The following is a 15,477-nucleotide window of genomic DNA, read 5'->3' on the forward strand; positions in this document are numbered from 1 at the left end:
AGGCCAATGCTTTTTCAAACCACTGTGCTGTCCCTCCCGCAAATCATAGAAAATGTAGGGCTGGAAGGGACCTCAAGAAGACATTTAGTCAGCCCTCTGTGCTAAGGTAGGACCAAGTACACCTAGACCATCCCTGACATGTGTTTGTCTAACCTGTTCTTAAAAACCTCCAGTGATGGGGATTCCACAACTTCCTTTGGACACCTATTCCATGCTTAAATATCCTTATAGTTAGAAAGTTTTTCCTAATATCTAACCTAAATCTCCCTTGCTGCAGATTAAGGCCATGACTTTTTTTTCTATTTAAAGTGGGCATGGAGAACAATTGATCATCTTCCTCTTTATAACACATATTTGAAGACTGTTACTAAGTCTCCCCTCAATCTTCTTCTCAAGACTAAATATGCCCAGTTTTTTTAACCTTTCCTCATAGGTCAGGTTGTAAAACCTTTTCTCATTTTTGTTGCTGTCCTCTGGACTCTCTCTAGTTAGTCCACATCTTTCTTAAAGTGTGGCGCCCAGAACTGGACACAGTACCCCAGCTGATGCCTCACCAGTGTTGAATAGAATGGGACAATTACCTACCATGTCTTACCTACAACACTGCTATTAATACACCCCAGAATGATTTAGCCTTTTTTGCCAGTGCATCACATTGTTGACTCACATTGAACCTCTGATTCACTACACCCTCCATATCTTTTTCTGACTAGTCAGTTATTCCCCATTTTGTAGTTGTGCATTTGATTTTTTCTTCCTAAGCATAGTGCTGTACTTTGCACTTGTCTTTACTGAATGTCATTTTGTTGAATTCAAACCAATTCTCCAATTTCTCAAGGTTGGTTTGCATTCTAATCCTGTACTCCAAAGTGCTGGCAACCCCGCCCAGCTTGGTGTCATCCACACATTTTATAAGAATACTCTCCATTCCATTATCCAAGTCATTAATGAAAATATTTTATAGTACCGGACCCAGGACTGACCCCTGCAGGCCCCCACTAGATATGGCCCCCAGACTGACAACAAACCATTGATAACTACTCTTTGAGTATGGTCTTTAAACCAGTTTTGCACACACCTTATAGCATTTTCACCTAGGTCATATTTCTCTAGTTTTCTTATGAGAATGTCATGTCAAAAGCCTGACTAAAATCAAGATCTATCAAATTTACAATTTCACTCCTATCGACAAAGTCAGTAACCCTGTCCAAAAAAAAATTTGGTTGGTCTCGCATGATTTGTTCTGGTCAAATCCGTGTTGGCTATCATGTATAACCCTCTTATCCTCAAGGTGGTTACAAATTTATTGTTTAATAATTTGTTCCAGTATCTTTCCAGGTATCAAATTAGGCTGACTGGTCTTTATGATTCCACAGGTACTCTTTGTTCCCCTTTTGTTCCCATAGATGAAATGTATCAAAGTTTGGTTACTTTCCAAAGTTTGAGGTGGGTTTTGACATTGAAAAATTGCCCTTCATAGGGAAAAGATGCAAAATAACTGCATTTCCTAAAGTACACGAAAGAAGCTCCTGTGGATATTAGGGGAGTGCAGAGGGGAGCTACTCTCCTCCTAAGATGTGCAAAAGAAGATCTCTTTTCTCCATCCAAAATAAAGTTGGAGGCTGTGGCTGACCAGAGCTTGTAGGAAGATATTGGGGACAAGTGTGTAGGGACATGCCCAAGCACTGATGAAGCAACTGTAAAAGAAGAAAGCTTATTAAAAAGATATGTTCCAGGGGAGATCTAAGTTCTACTTGCAAGCATTACCCCAGCTGTAGACCTGGCAAGGAGCATAGGGCATGGGCGGCAAGTATCAGAGGCTGGGGGAGGCTGAGTCTCCCCAAACAACCAGGTGTGGCCCTGCCCACACTTCACCCCCAGTCCTGTCCTGTTTCCCACTCTCTGGGTGGCTCTTCTCTTGTGCTATGTCCCCAGCTGGGGCCAGCACTGGGGCTGTGCTGCCCAGCCACCCAGTGCTCCAGGGCTGCGGCCCAGCTCTCCAAGGCTGGAGTGGGCTGGGGCCATGCTGCCCAGCCTCCCAGCGCTCTGAAGCCAGAAGGGGCTGGGGCCATGCTGCTTGGCCTCCTGGCACTCTGGGGCTGAGATGAGGGGAGGCTGGGGCCACGTTCTAGGGCTGGGGGTGCTGGGACTGTGCTGCCTGGCCTCCCAGCACTCTGGGGTTAGGGGGGCTGGGGCCACACTGCCCGGCCTCCTGACACTCCGGGGCTGGAGGTGCTCCGAGGCTGAGGGCACTAGCCTGGTGAGGGGGCCAGCGGCTGCAGTGGTGGGGGGTTCTGGGCATGGAAGGAGCGGGCCTGGTGGGCTAGCCTTCCTGAGGCAGTGGTTCACCTGCCGCCCTTGAGCATAGGAGTGGCTTCTCCCTTCCTTTGCTCTTTAGTATGTGGGCAAACTGTGGAGTTTCCTGGGGAAGAGGCATCAGAAATTGGGGTTGATTAGGGAGTGGGAGTTTTGGGGAGATGGTGAAGAGGAGACTTTGGAGATAGGCAGCCACTGAAACTGGAGTCAGGTTTCCATGGATCATGATGAGCCCTACACAGAAAATTTTCAGCAGGACCAGGTTCCCACCAGTTACATAGAACTCTGCTTCCACAAGGGGGCAGAGTTCATGCTGTGCATACAACCTCATCTTTGTCATTGCTTGGCACTTGATTTCTTGCCCATGCAATCATAGCATTATCTTAATACAGTTAATTTCTATTAACTGTATTAACTTCATAAATCATGGAATTTTCCAGATTATATTGGGAATAACAATGATCATGGCAACATTATTAACAAGAAGGAATGAAAAATAGGTGTGATGTGTGCAGATAGATTACAACCCTAAATAATTGTTTCAAATTGAAAATATTATAATCCTGTGGTCTTTTTGTATTGTTGAATCTGGGAACTGTTTTTTAATCTTTGGAAGTTTTCAGTAAGAAGGGAGTTACAGTACATTTCTTGTTAAGATGGTAAGTGCTCTAGCAATGTAGAGAGAATGTTATAATCAGCATGTTCTTGTATGGCAATATGCTGTATTAATCTGATCATGTTTTCAATCACTTTTAGTAAAGTGTATCTGCATTCATAGGTATAAACCTCCTTATTATCTGTAAATTACAATTTGGAATGTCATGATTTATTTTATAGCATAAAGCTATTAAATGAATACTGACAGCACTATTAGTTCTCTGATTTTGAACTGAAGTACAAGTCAACTCTATTTAAGTCACTGTCTTCAGAAGCCACAAATAAATGTGCAGTTAAAAGGGTTCCATAAGTTAATAAGAGCAGAATTAGTAAAGAAGTGAGCAAGTTAGGAACATAGAAATTGTCATGCCAGATCAGATTAATGGATCTTTTAGTCTAATATCCTGTCTCCACCAGTGGCCAGTACCCAATGCTTTAAAATAAAGCAAAACACTAGAGATGGGTCAATAACTAGATTCATTCGGAATACAGAGAATAGGCCTGGTGTTCTATAAATATTTAGATAACTGAATATGAGTATTACTTATCCTCCAACCACCCCCACCCGCATCACTGGAAAGTAGAACTCATCTGAATTCCATACCCTTTGGGATTCTCTACTTATTTTTGTCCTCTGAAAGAGGTCAGTTATGGCCTGAACTATGTACTCCTCTTATTTACTTTTCCATGTTGAATGCCACCCCTCCTCCTCAACAGCTATTCAGGAAGCTGCATGTGGTTGGAATTGCCCTCATACCATGAAAAAGACTTCTGATGTGGTGTCAGGGGACTGTCCTGTGTACATAATGCATCAGATGCCAGGCAGAAAAGCTACTGTCCAGGACTTCACCATTGTACTGACTATCTGAGGTGAAGACACTCCAGACTCCTAGGCAGCAGTTTCCAGCAAGGAAAGCAAAAGTGTTTGCCTACTTGAAGCACTGAAGTAGGATGTTTAATTACCTGTTTTTCCACCCTGCCTAAGGGCATGGCTACACTTGCAGATGTAGAGTGCTTTGAGTTAAACCGGCCTTCAGAGAGCGCAGTAGGGAAAGCGCTGCAGTCTTCCCACACTGACAGAAACAAGCGCACTGGCGTGGCCACATTTGCGGCACTTGCAGCAGTATTGGGAGCAGTGCATTATGGGCAGCTATCCCACAGAACACCTCTTCTTATTCTGGCACTGTGGCTTGTGGGAATGGGGCGGGGAGTGCGGGGCATTCTGGGTCCTGTCCCAACCCCCCCGTGATGCATCGGTTCGCATCCCAGTGATCCCTGTGCTTCCGTCCACATTTGGCGCCATCTTTCAACGCTTTTTGTATTGCGCGCTCTGTCTTCCCTTTTGGTCTGTGGGCATGGAGCCCAAACTGCTGAGGAGTATGCTGACGAGTCTCGCCAGCATGTCATGTTTGGCAGTCGAGTTATTCCTTATGATCCAAAGTGACAGTGAGGGCTCCAACAATGATATCAACTCGAGTAACACATATGACACGAGTTTGCTTGTGGCATTCACGGACATGCTCACCACCACGGAACACCGCTTTTGGGCTCAGGAAACAAGCACTGAGTGGAGGGATCACATAGTCATGCAAGTCTGGAATGACGAGCAGTGGCTGCAGAACTTTCAGATGAGAAAAGCCACTGTCATGGGACTGTATGAGGAGCTTGCCCCCACCCTGCGGTGCAAGGACACGAGATTGAGAGCTGCCCGATGGTGGAGAAGCAGGTGGCTATTGCAGTCTGGAAGCTGGCAACTCCAGACAGCTACCGATCGGTCATTAACCAGTTTAGAATGGGGAAGTCGACCACTGGAATCGAATTGATGCAAGTTGGCAGGGCCATTAATCGCATCCTGCTCAGAAGAACTGTGACTCTGGGTAACATGTATGACATTGTGGATGGCTTTGCACAAATTAGTTTCCCTAACTGTGGAGGGGCGATAGATGGCACACATATTCCAGTTCTGGCACCAGCCCACCTAGCCTTCAGGATGGCTATACTGCATGGTGATGGGAGTTGAGTGCAGAGAGTAAGGGTCATAGTTTTCAGGGCTGGGTGGTGAAGCTACAGGTGTTGGAGGCAGCTGGTGGTGGTAAGAACCCAGATGTTGGGGAAAATGGGTTGGAGGTGACATGGGGGCACAAGGGAAAGAGTTTTGGGACCAGGGCTGCGGGGGGGTCGGGCACATTAGTGTTCTGCCTGCATGGCTACGAGCGCCTGGATCAAGTCTTGGCGTTCCATTATGCTTATCAGCTGATCCGTGCTTTGCTGTCAGAGCACCACGCTTTTGTGCCGGCGCTCCTCATTCTGCTGGTGGATCCTCCTTTCAGGGTCCCACCGCTCCTGCAGTTTTTGATTTTCATGACTTGAATGCTGCATTACTTCATGCAACATATCTTCCTTGCTTCTACGTGGCCTCTTTCTGATTCTTTGGAGTCTTTTGGCCAGTGATAATACGTACAGCTGAGATCTCAAGGTTGCATCTGTAAAGGCAAAATGCAACACTTAACAGAGGCAGCATTGTTCACACCAGACAGAGCAATGATTCCCCCATACTTAAGGGCAAACACAGTCTGCACAATAGCATAATTTGCCCATCCCAAAGCAAGCGCACATAACCCCCGGGAGTCCCAAAATGGTGAGTAAGCACAGGGTCAAGCGTGACTGACTGTTTCACAGCTGTACTGTCCTCTGGGTTTCTGTGCCTTGAGGAGAGCCAACAGTGGCAGGAGGCCCCTACACTGAACACTGTCCCCACATTTTCCACAGCGGTTCATCATGGAAGATATCTCGCTGCTGAGGGTTACCTGGGAAGCAAGGGAGGGTCTTCTACTGCAATGCGGATTCCGCCCTGGCCCATATACAGCTTGCCTATGTGCAGCAATGGTCCCCCTGCCCCTCATGGCACAGTGGCGCGGACAAGTTATTCCTACTGGAACAAGGACCACAGTAGCTCTCCCGAGAAACCTGTGCAAGCACATTGCCCATGTTCTGGATGAGACCTGTGAAGAGATCACCGAGGCTGATTAACGCAATGTGAGAGAGCACATCAACGCCCTATTCCGCATCTAGGCATGCATGCAGCCCTAATCCTCCTCACCCCAAGAGCCCACACCAAATAACTTCCTTCCCAAAATAAAAGCTGCTTACTGGGAACCTCCTCTGGTGTTTGTCCTTCCCCAAGCACCAGCCACCACGACTGGCTACCTTCCTCCGGGCTTGAGAACAGCTCCTGGCTGCATGCATCTAGGGATTCCAGGGTGTCTTCCTCCACCTCAGCACCCTCGCTCCCATTTTGCTCCTCCTCCTCCCGCCTTGTTGCACTGGCTTCCGAGATGTCGATGATGGTACTCGGAGTGGAGGTGTGGTTGGCCCCAAATATCGTGTCCAGCTCTTTGTAGAAATGGCAGGTCTCAGGGGCAGCACCGGAACGGCTGTTTGCCTTGCGGGCTTTGCGGTAGGCATTCTGCAGCTCCTTCGCTTTAATCCTCCACTGCAGTGCGTCCCAGTCATGGCCCCTTTCCATCATGTCCCTTGATATCTGCGCGAAGATATCGTAATTCTTACGGCTGGAGCGCAGCTGGGACTGGACAGCTTCCTCCCCGCAAACACTAATGAAGTCCAGCACCTCGCCATTGCTCCGTACTGGGGATCGCCTGGCACGTGGAGGCATGGTCACCTGGAAAGATTCGCTGCGAGCACTCCATGCCTGGCTGAGCAAACAGGAAGGGGATTTTCAGAATTCCCAGCGAATTTAAAGGGCGGGTCTGACGGTTGGTCACCTGAGGGCAGGGCAGTAGAGTTCAAAGTGATGACCCGAGTGGCTAGCACTGGCATTGTGGGACACTCCTGGAGGCCGATCAGAGCGCACTATAGGACCAGGGCGTCCACACTGGAGCCACGGCGCTCCAGCAGGGGCTCAGCAAACGTTATTCCACTCGCCAAGGTGGAGTACTAGCAGCGCTGTAGCCATGGAGTCAGAGCGCTCTACGTGCCTTGCCAGTGTGGACGGGTAGTGAGCTAATGCGCCCGGGGCTCCTTTAATGCATTCTCACTCACAAGTGTAGCCAAGCCCTAAGCTGCCAAGCCCTAAGCCATGCCTTTTAATAGTCAAAAAACACCCATCTTTATGTAAATCATACTCTATCTCAAAGGCCTCCTGCACCAATAAATGATTTTAAGACTTCCTCTCTTCTACAACTTAAACCAACTTCTTTTTCATCAAGTCCTATCTGTTTCTACACAATAAAACTCACCCCTCTCTGGAAAAAAGATTAATAAAAATCTTTATGGCCTTAAACCACATCCCCATCTTAAATTCAGTTTATCCCTTGGTCCTATTATAATATTTACCACCACTACAACTAATAATAATCATGGCCCTGTTCCGGTTGGAAGTTAATTGCATCCTACTAGATCAGAGGTGGGCAAACTAAGGCCCGTGGGCCACATCCAGCCCACGGGACTCGCCTGCCCGGCCCCTGAGATCTTGGCTTGGGAGACTAGCCCCTGGCCCTTCTTCCCCTGTTGTTCCCCCTCTCCTGCAACCTCAGCTCACTGTGCCACCAGCACAATGCTCTGGGCGGCAGAGCTGCGAGCTCCTGCCGGGCAGCGCAGTTACAGAGCCGCCGCCTGACCCGGTGCTCTGTGCTGCGCGGTGGCGTGGCTGGCTCTGGCTGCGCGGCACGGCTGCCTGTCCTGGTACTATGGGCGGCTCGTCTGTAGGGCCGCCAGCCACCAGTGCTCCAGGCAGCGCGGTAAGGGGGCAGGGAGCAGGGGGTTTTGGATAAAGGACAAGGGAGTTCAGGGTGGTGGTCAGGGGGCGGTGGTGTGGATAGGGGTCGAGGCAGTCAGAGGGCAGGGAACAGGGGGTTTGAATGGGGGCAGGGATCCCAGGGGGGCAGTCAGGAAGGGGGGATTGGATGGGGTGGCGGGGGGCAGTCAGGGGCAGGGGTTCTGGGGGCAGTCAGAGGATGGGGGGGTGGATGGGGCAGGGGTCCCGGGGGGGCAGCCAGGAATGACAGGAGGGGTTGGATGGGGTGGGGGGGCAGTCAGGGGACGGACGGGGTGGATGGGGCAAGAGTCCCAGGGAGGGACATCAGGGGGCAAGAAGCAGGGGGGGTCAGATAGGGGTTGGGGGCCGGGCCACGCCTGGCTGTTTGGGGAGGCAAGACCACCCCTAACCGGCCCTCCATACAATTTCGGAAACCCAATGTGGCCCTCAGGCCAAAAAGTTTGCTCGCCCCTGTACTAGATGCTGAGCACCTTTTAATTCTCTTTGGGTTCAGAATGAGTTGTGATTCAGTGTGCTCAATTACACAATGGGGGTATTTAGCACATTGTAGTTAAGGGCCTTTTCTTCTAATACAAAATACATCATCTTCCTCTTTTCGACCTTGCTTTAACCAAGGTGGAGTCCAGTCACTTCATTAGAATTAGATGTTAGCATTTATATTAAAATATATGTAATGCAAGCTCCTAAATTTACTGTTTTGGGGTCACCTGTAACAGATTATATCTTCTGTCAGACCTTCTGGGTTCAACATATGCAATTTATGTAGGTTGGTTTTATTAACTTCATTTTTCCATTAGGATAAGAAAAAAACAAAAACTAATCTGAATATATTTAGTTTTACTTTGTTAATTAACCTTAGTGATATGTAAAATTTAAAGTTTTACTGTTTTGGGTAGTGGCTTTATTTCTATCATGTACAAAAGGTGCTCCAGTAATTCCAAACTAACATGCTGATGTCTGAAATAAAATAACTTGTCAATAGTATAATTTTATTCTATTGATGTGCACAGGTAATTTCCCATGAGAAATGAAATATTTCTCTTTAATCATTTAGAACTCCAAATGGGACTCAGATTAATGGAACCAGATGGCCAATCTTCACTACCACTGAACAAAAATACTTAACATTAAACACTGATGCTTCAAAGATATATACAAAATTACGTGCCCAGCAGTGTCGATTCTGGAATGTATTTTTTCCCAAAGTCCTGGAGATAACAGGTAAACTTTTGGTAAATATGCATACATAGGGTATGCTGCTCAATACAAGCTCACTTTCCTGATAGTAGCACTGTATTTCAATTTGAATCTCCAAGCTTATATTTGAAAATGTTATTTCAATGGAATCAAATCCTGATGTCTTTTCTCAAGCAAACTCTTATTCACTTCAGCAGGAGTTTGCCTTGTTACTCTTCAGTGTGTTATGCAAACTCAAATGTGTCTGATAGAGAACAGGTCTGTCTGCTTCCATGTGAGGGGCTTTTGGTGAAGCTATAGTGCAGCAGGCTGTTAATGCTGGAAGTACCAAGTTCGGTCCTCAGTGATGACCATGATGGCCAAAAATGGGAGCTTGTCTGGGATTTGAACTGCCACGGGTGCAGATGCTTAGACTGGGTTTTCTCTACCCTTTGTACCTAATCCACAGAGGATGTGAGTTTACTGCTGCTGCTGCCAGCTGCGGGATTTGGTTCTTTAGGACCACGCTGTAGAAGCTTGTGATTTATTTCTGGAGTTCCAGGGCTCAATCTCTGGTGACAACCATGCAGTAGTTATATAAAGACTGTGTAAAAAGAACGGAGAGACCTCAGGGTTTAGCCAATGCAAAATATCACTGGATTTTAATTAAGATTGTCTGCATAGTGCTTTAGGAGTGTTTTTCTAAATCACTTTTCATAATTTTTTTATTAGTGATGGATAATTGTCACCAGGTTTGGAGTTATAGTTTCAGGGAGGTTTGGAGTTTGGGTTTAGTTATGAAGACTGAAAATTTTGGAAACTTTGCTCTGTGATCCAAATCCATTCAGACTTCAATACCTGGCTAGATATCTCTTGAAAACTGATTTTCCTGTCAGGGTTCTGGTAGCTTGCATTTTAATGAGCCAATGGTACAGATGAGGGTTGTGAGCCTCTGGATGTTCTTCAGGAACAGTCTTTATAAAAAAAATGTCAGAGTTCCAACCCTCATCTAAGCCTAGAAGGAAAGAAGTGTGTGAAAAGCAAATCAGGGTTTGGAAAGGTTAAATCATAATTTCACACCCTTCCATAAGGTTCAGTTTAAGGTTGGCTCTAGAAGTGGGTAAGTGTCCGTGGCGGCAATAGTTCGTTTTTGTTCTGTTTTTCTGAAATGGTTAATTCATTCCCATTTTGTGCCCTTTGGTCTGTTACAGCTCTGATCGTGCTCCTACTGAAATCATTATTACTTTTCCCATTTACTTCAAAGGGAGTGTGATGAGATCAATATTTTTATACTCGATTGAGATCATATCACGGCAGTTTACTGGACTTGAAATCACAGAATCTAAAGGGATAGGACTGGATCATGGGAATGGTCTCAAATTGTCTATTGAAACCATTTGCTTTAATCTATTCTGATTTATTTAGGTTCTTATAACTATGCCACATTATCGGAGTGCAGTGTTCCCATTCACTTCAATAGAAGTAGGTTGGGCTCATTAGTATGTTGTAGGTGATGCTCAGTAGCTCTCAGCATCAGACCTCATTTTATTAAATAAAAAAGAGAAAGGAAGCAGCATTTGTAACCAATTCAAAGTATTATTTGCTGATTGGGTGACGCTTTGCTGTGTCTCTTATCACGACACCCTGCCATTTGGCGACTACGTGGGAGATTTTACAAAATAGCAAGTATATTTTTTGTGTGTGCGAATTTGGGTCATTTTCAGGTGAGACATGGGTATTTCAGATGTACACAAAGTTGGTTTAATCCGTGTTTTGATCATTAGGCATTACTCATAAAAATGATAATTGTATACTCCATCTGTTTGGATGATGTTATTGATATACGAATGTACTGTGTATACCAAATGTTCTGTGACACGATTTATATCAACACACATGCTTCAGCATCTCTTGGCAGGCCAGCAGAGTTGCCTTGCATGGCCTTGGGCTGGGAAGGATTACAAACCACCTCTCGCAATCTGCCTAGAAAAATGAAAGTATGTTTCTTGATCTACCATAAATCATTTCTTTTAACCCCTAATTTAATATGCATGCTTAAAATATTTTTTGAAAGATTCCATAACATACTCTTGACAAAAGTAAAGGAAGGAGACTGAATGTTGCTAGTGGGTGGTGGTGTTTTGGCACTGCCAGTCTTTAGAACAGAAACGTTAGACCTTTGTATATTTATGTTTCCTACACACAACCTATTCCAGCTGTGAGAAAAAAATCATTTTAATTTCCACTGATAAACTTCCTAGGCTGCACTTTCATTGCAAAGGTTCCTTTCAATGAACCACTGAGTACAAAATAATATTTTTGAAATCTCTTTAGTTCCCAAAGGACTCAAAGCACTTTACATACCATAGACAGAGATACATCTGCAGATCACTTTACCCAGCACTGAAACACAGCCACCTCTTAGGTGGAAAGTCACAACTGCTTTAATGTACAGCAACACTGCACAACATTAGGACAGAAGTGAAGAAAAATATCATATCCAGTTGAAAGTGCAGCTGGAATTTAGGTAGACAGGAGTGTAATGATTCCAACTGGAATCTGAAGAGGACACCCAAACTGACATGTCTACTCTTGCAAAAAGTGCAGTTGAATATTTTAATTACCTCAAGTGGTCAGAGCCTCAGTTTTATCTGAAAAATGGCACCTCCCGCTATGATGTGTCCTCTGTCACAATGCTGGGGAATCAGTTTGGTACTGAGCCACCCACTAGCTCATCTTCCTTTGCTATTCTGTTTATTACTTTGAGGTCTCCTATCTACATAATGACCAGCACCAGTATGTAACATGTAAGCAAAGCTTGGTCGACCACACTCTAGGCAAGACAGACAGTTGGCTAAAGAAGTAAAATATAAGAGACAGCAAAATGTTTAGTGACTCCAGGCTGCAAGGGTGGATCTTTTCCAGTTTCCTAGAGAAGTAAAATGCCCAGAGCTGGCAAAGCTTATAGTATGGCTGCAGATTTAGAAAATTAATAAGAGAAAAACAAATCTCATATATCCAGATAGCAGGAAGAGACACAAATGGAAATGCCAGTCTCTGAATATTTCTAAAGTATTTACTGTTGGTACAGTTTTGTGGGTTTTCTAGTGTCTTTACTTTGGGGTGGATTATCACGCTATCATTGAGGGCCTTAGTGGCAATATATATATATTTTTGTTCTGACAATACAAGTAGCCTGGTAAATTGGGCCCTGGAATTGTCGGGCGCGTGCTCTTGATTCTGAAGAAGACAGAACTCTTGCTGCCTCAGGTTGCAGTCCTGCCGGGAGCTGACGTGTCCAGCAGGGGACTGAAAACCCTCAACTCTCACTGGCCTTAAGAAAAACTCAGGGCGCTCAACACCATGGGAGGAACAGGCTTAAATATTTATCGTGCACAAAGGCAAAAAGATTAGTCTGCGGGTATTAGCACTGGCACAATTCACAGCAGTTTTCCTGATGACAGATTCTAAAAGGGTTATCAGGTTTAAGAGCCAGAAGACATTAGTCCTTAACTGTAAGGAATAGGAACTAGAATCATGGATTCATTTTCTCAAAAGAAGTTTGTTAACTCTTTAGCAGCCTCCAGTTCTAAAAGATCTTAATGATCAAAATATTGTGTATCCAAATGAATGTTCCTTCCAATACTCCAACAACCTGTAATGCATCCAGAGCCCTAACTACCACTGTGTCTGTTTCCCCTTGAGCTGGCTATAGGTCGAACAACTTTTAGTTCCTCTGGTCTTTTTAAAAATATATATATTTTTAATTTATAGTGAGATTGTGTCATTATATATTACCTATGAAATAACAAAACAAAGATAAAATGTCAGAATAGTCCTATCAATGGATTTTGTGAATGTGCTAAGAAAAATATCCTAAGAAAACTAAGAATTAAACTTGAACATCTTACATGTACAAAAATAGTATCCAAAAGTATTATACATTAGACAAATAGTCAGCTGTATGTAGATCATTAAAATGCCTTCTCATAACACAAGAACTAGGGGTCACAAAACAAAATTAATAGGCATCAAGTTTAAAACAAACAAAAGGAAGACGTTCTTATGTTCTTATGCCACAAGTCAGAAAGTTCAATATCAGAACCAGTTTCCATATTACTTTGGGTTAGATTCAGCAACCATAACTCATGTTGAGTAGTCCCATTGATGCCAGTGGGACTAGTCTCAGAGTAAGGCAATACTTAATATAAGGGTGGTAGGATATGGCCCCTAAAGTCCTCTGCCCATTCATTTTATTTGTCTAACCCCACCCTCCTGCACCCTAGTTAGTAAGGGAGGTAAAACTTATTACGATATTGTATCATCCAAACATTTCTACTTACTGTTAGAAGAAAATAAAAATCTGGTGATTTCCTTAAAAACAAACAAGCAAACAATAAAACCTGCTTTGTTGGTTAAAGATGCACAGATCTCCCGAAATTGTATGGATGACTAAAGAATATCCAAGAGAGATTTCAAAATACACCTAATCCTCCAGAGCCTTGTACCTGGACAGTTCTTAATATTTATCAGAGCTAAGAGTCAGGAAGATATTTGCAGGTACAGTACCTAATAGCAACTGGGTAGGAAGGAAATATTACTCCTGCCTTATGTTTCCTAGTAAATTATACTATATCATAACTGTTACATGACCTCTGTCCAGCTCCTAGTGTCCATAACACAAAAATACATTCACAACTGGTGCCCTTTTGGCAGATTTAACAGAGGGGCAAATAAGGGCATGGAGCCAAATTTATCTCTGATGTAACTCCACTGAAATTAGGGTACTGTGACATCACCAAAGCCATGTGGGAAGGGATGTGCTGCCAACTGTTTGATCTGTGGGTATCTTGAACACTTTGCTTTCTTGCTTTGTCAAACCAGCCCCTTTCATGAGCATTAAAGGCCTGATCCAAAAAAGATTCTCTTTAGCGTTAATTATTATGTATCTATTGTTCATTATTATTATTTATTGTTATTTTTTATAATTTATAATTTTTATTTATAATCATGTCCTGCAAATCTTTTTGGATAATCAACTACAAAACTTTTCGAGATTTGCAAATATAAGGAGATTTGGCCATATAAAACTGCATTTATGCTGTTGCATCTGTTAAAATGTATTAATTATTTCATTGGTTGACTTTTGTTATATGGTAGTGAATTCAAGTAACCTCATGCTCTGAATTGTAATTATTGGTCAAGATGAATTCTCTAATCTCTTTTTGCCTTCTTTCTGCCAGCCCATCTAAGTCACAGGTGGTTGCTTCAAAGAGATTGATGATGTTGGTGATAATGGGATGCATTGACTTGTGACTTCAATTTTGATCTTATCACTGAAAAAGAGCAAACAAATGGGAACCCAGGTTCTTATTTCAGGGCTTTAGTGTCTCTCTTTCCTTTTTAGATTCATAATGGTGGCTAGTTTGAATTTCTCATTCTCCGTTTTCTATAGCTCACTCACTTTTTATTAATGTCATTAGGTAGCACTGAAGTGTCTCATAATTTATGGTCCAGATAAATTATTTCTGATTAGAGATGTATGGACAGGAGATGTATTCAACTTTATAAAAAATTTGGGCATGAATACTTTCCAGTCATTAAGACTTCACAAATATCTGAGCCTCTGTACCTGAAATATTCAGGAAGAAATGTAACAGTTGTCTGAATCAATAATTGGGCAACTTTGCATGGATAAATGAGACTGGATAATCATAATCAAGCCTAAGAAAAGCAATAAGATCCAGGTGTTTTTCTCAAAATAGTACTAGTAATGGTCCAAAGCTAAATTACCCATCCATTTGACATAGTTGCAAATAATCTGGCTTTATCTAAGAGTCTGATTTCTTATTTAAAGTAAAAAATATATATATAAGCAGAGAGCAACACTTTATGGTGAAAAAAAAGTGACTGTAAAAGTAGAACATTTAGTATTGAGTATATCTGCTCCTTATAGGTCTTATGAATCATATTTACATAGTTTATTGACCAAAAAAAGTTTTTAATGTTATCAATATTGGGAAAGCCCAAGTTTTGGGGGGATTGATAATGAGAAAACTGGCCAGGAGAAAATAAGAAATTACCTGAAATTTTCCCAAAACTCAAATCTAGTGAAGCCCTAACTATTTTGGAGCTTTGAAAACAAAAAGTTTGGTTCATCTATTTTTTTTATTTTTTGCACATCTTCATTCTTCTTGCCTTCACTATGTTCTGGAAGCAAAGGTACTGAATTACTTCTGCTATAATTGAAACTAGGAAGGAATTAAAATCTTATTTAAAAGTCTCTTATCATTAAATTACCAACCTGATTTCCAGACCAAACAGGCTTGGAAAAATTCAGCTGACCTGCAAATAAATAAACTTTATCCCTTCTGACATAAGAATGGCCATACTGGGCTAGACCATTGGTCCATCTAGTCCTGTAACCTGTCTTCTGACAATAACCAGTGCCAGACGCTTAAAAGAGAATGAACACAGCAGGGCAATTATCAAATGATCCCTTTGCTATCATCCACTCCCAGCTGCTAGCAGTC

At 43.5% G+C, this 15,477-nt stretch overlaps 1 protein-coding gene across 1 annotated transcript in view; it reads left to right on the top strand.

Moving 5' to 3' along the window:
* Positions 1–15,477, top strand: part of BCHE (butyrylcholinesterase) — a 46,108-nt gene that overhangs the window by 27,253 nt on the left and 3,378 nt on the right. Inside the window, exon 3 of the mRNA XM_073359481.1 lies at positions 8,823–8,989. Within this exon, the coding sequence (XP_073215582.1) occupies positions 8,823–8,989 (167 nt within the window). The remainder of the gene's footprint in view (positions 1–8,822; positions 8,990–15,477) is intronic.

Source organism: Lepidochelys kempii, chromosome 9, assembly GCF_965140265.1.
Source record: "Lepidochelys kempii isolate rLepKem1 chromosome 9, rLepKem1.hap2, whole genome shotgun sequence".
In the NCBI taxonomy this organism is placed as follows: Eukaryota; Metazoa; Chordata; order Testudines; family Cheloniidae; genus Lepidochelys; species Lepidochelys kempii.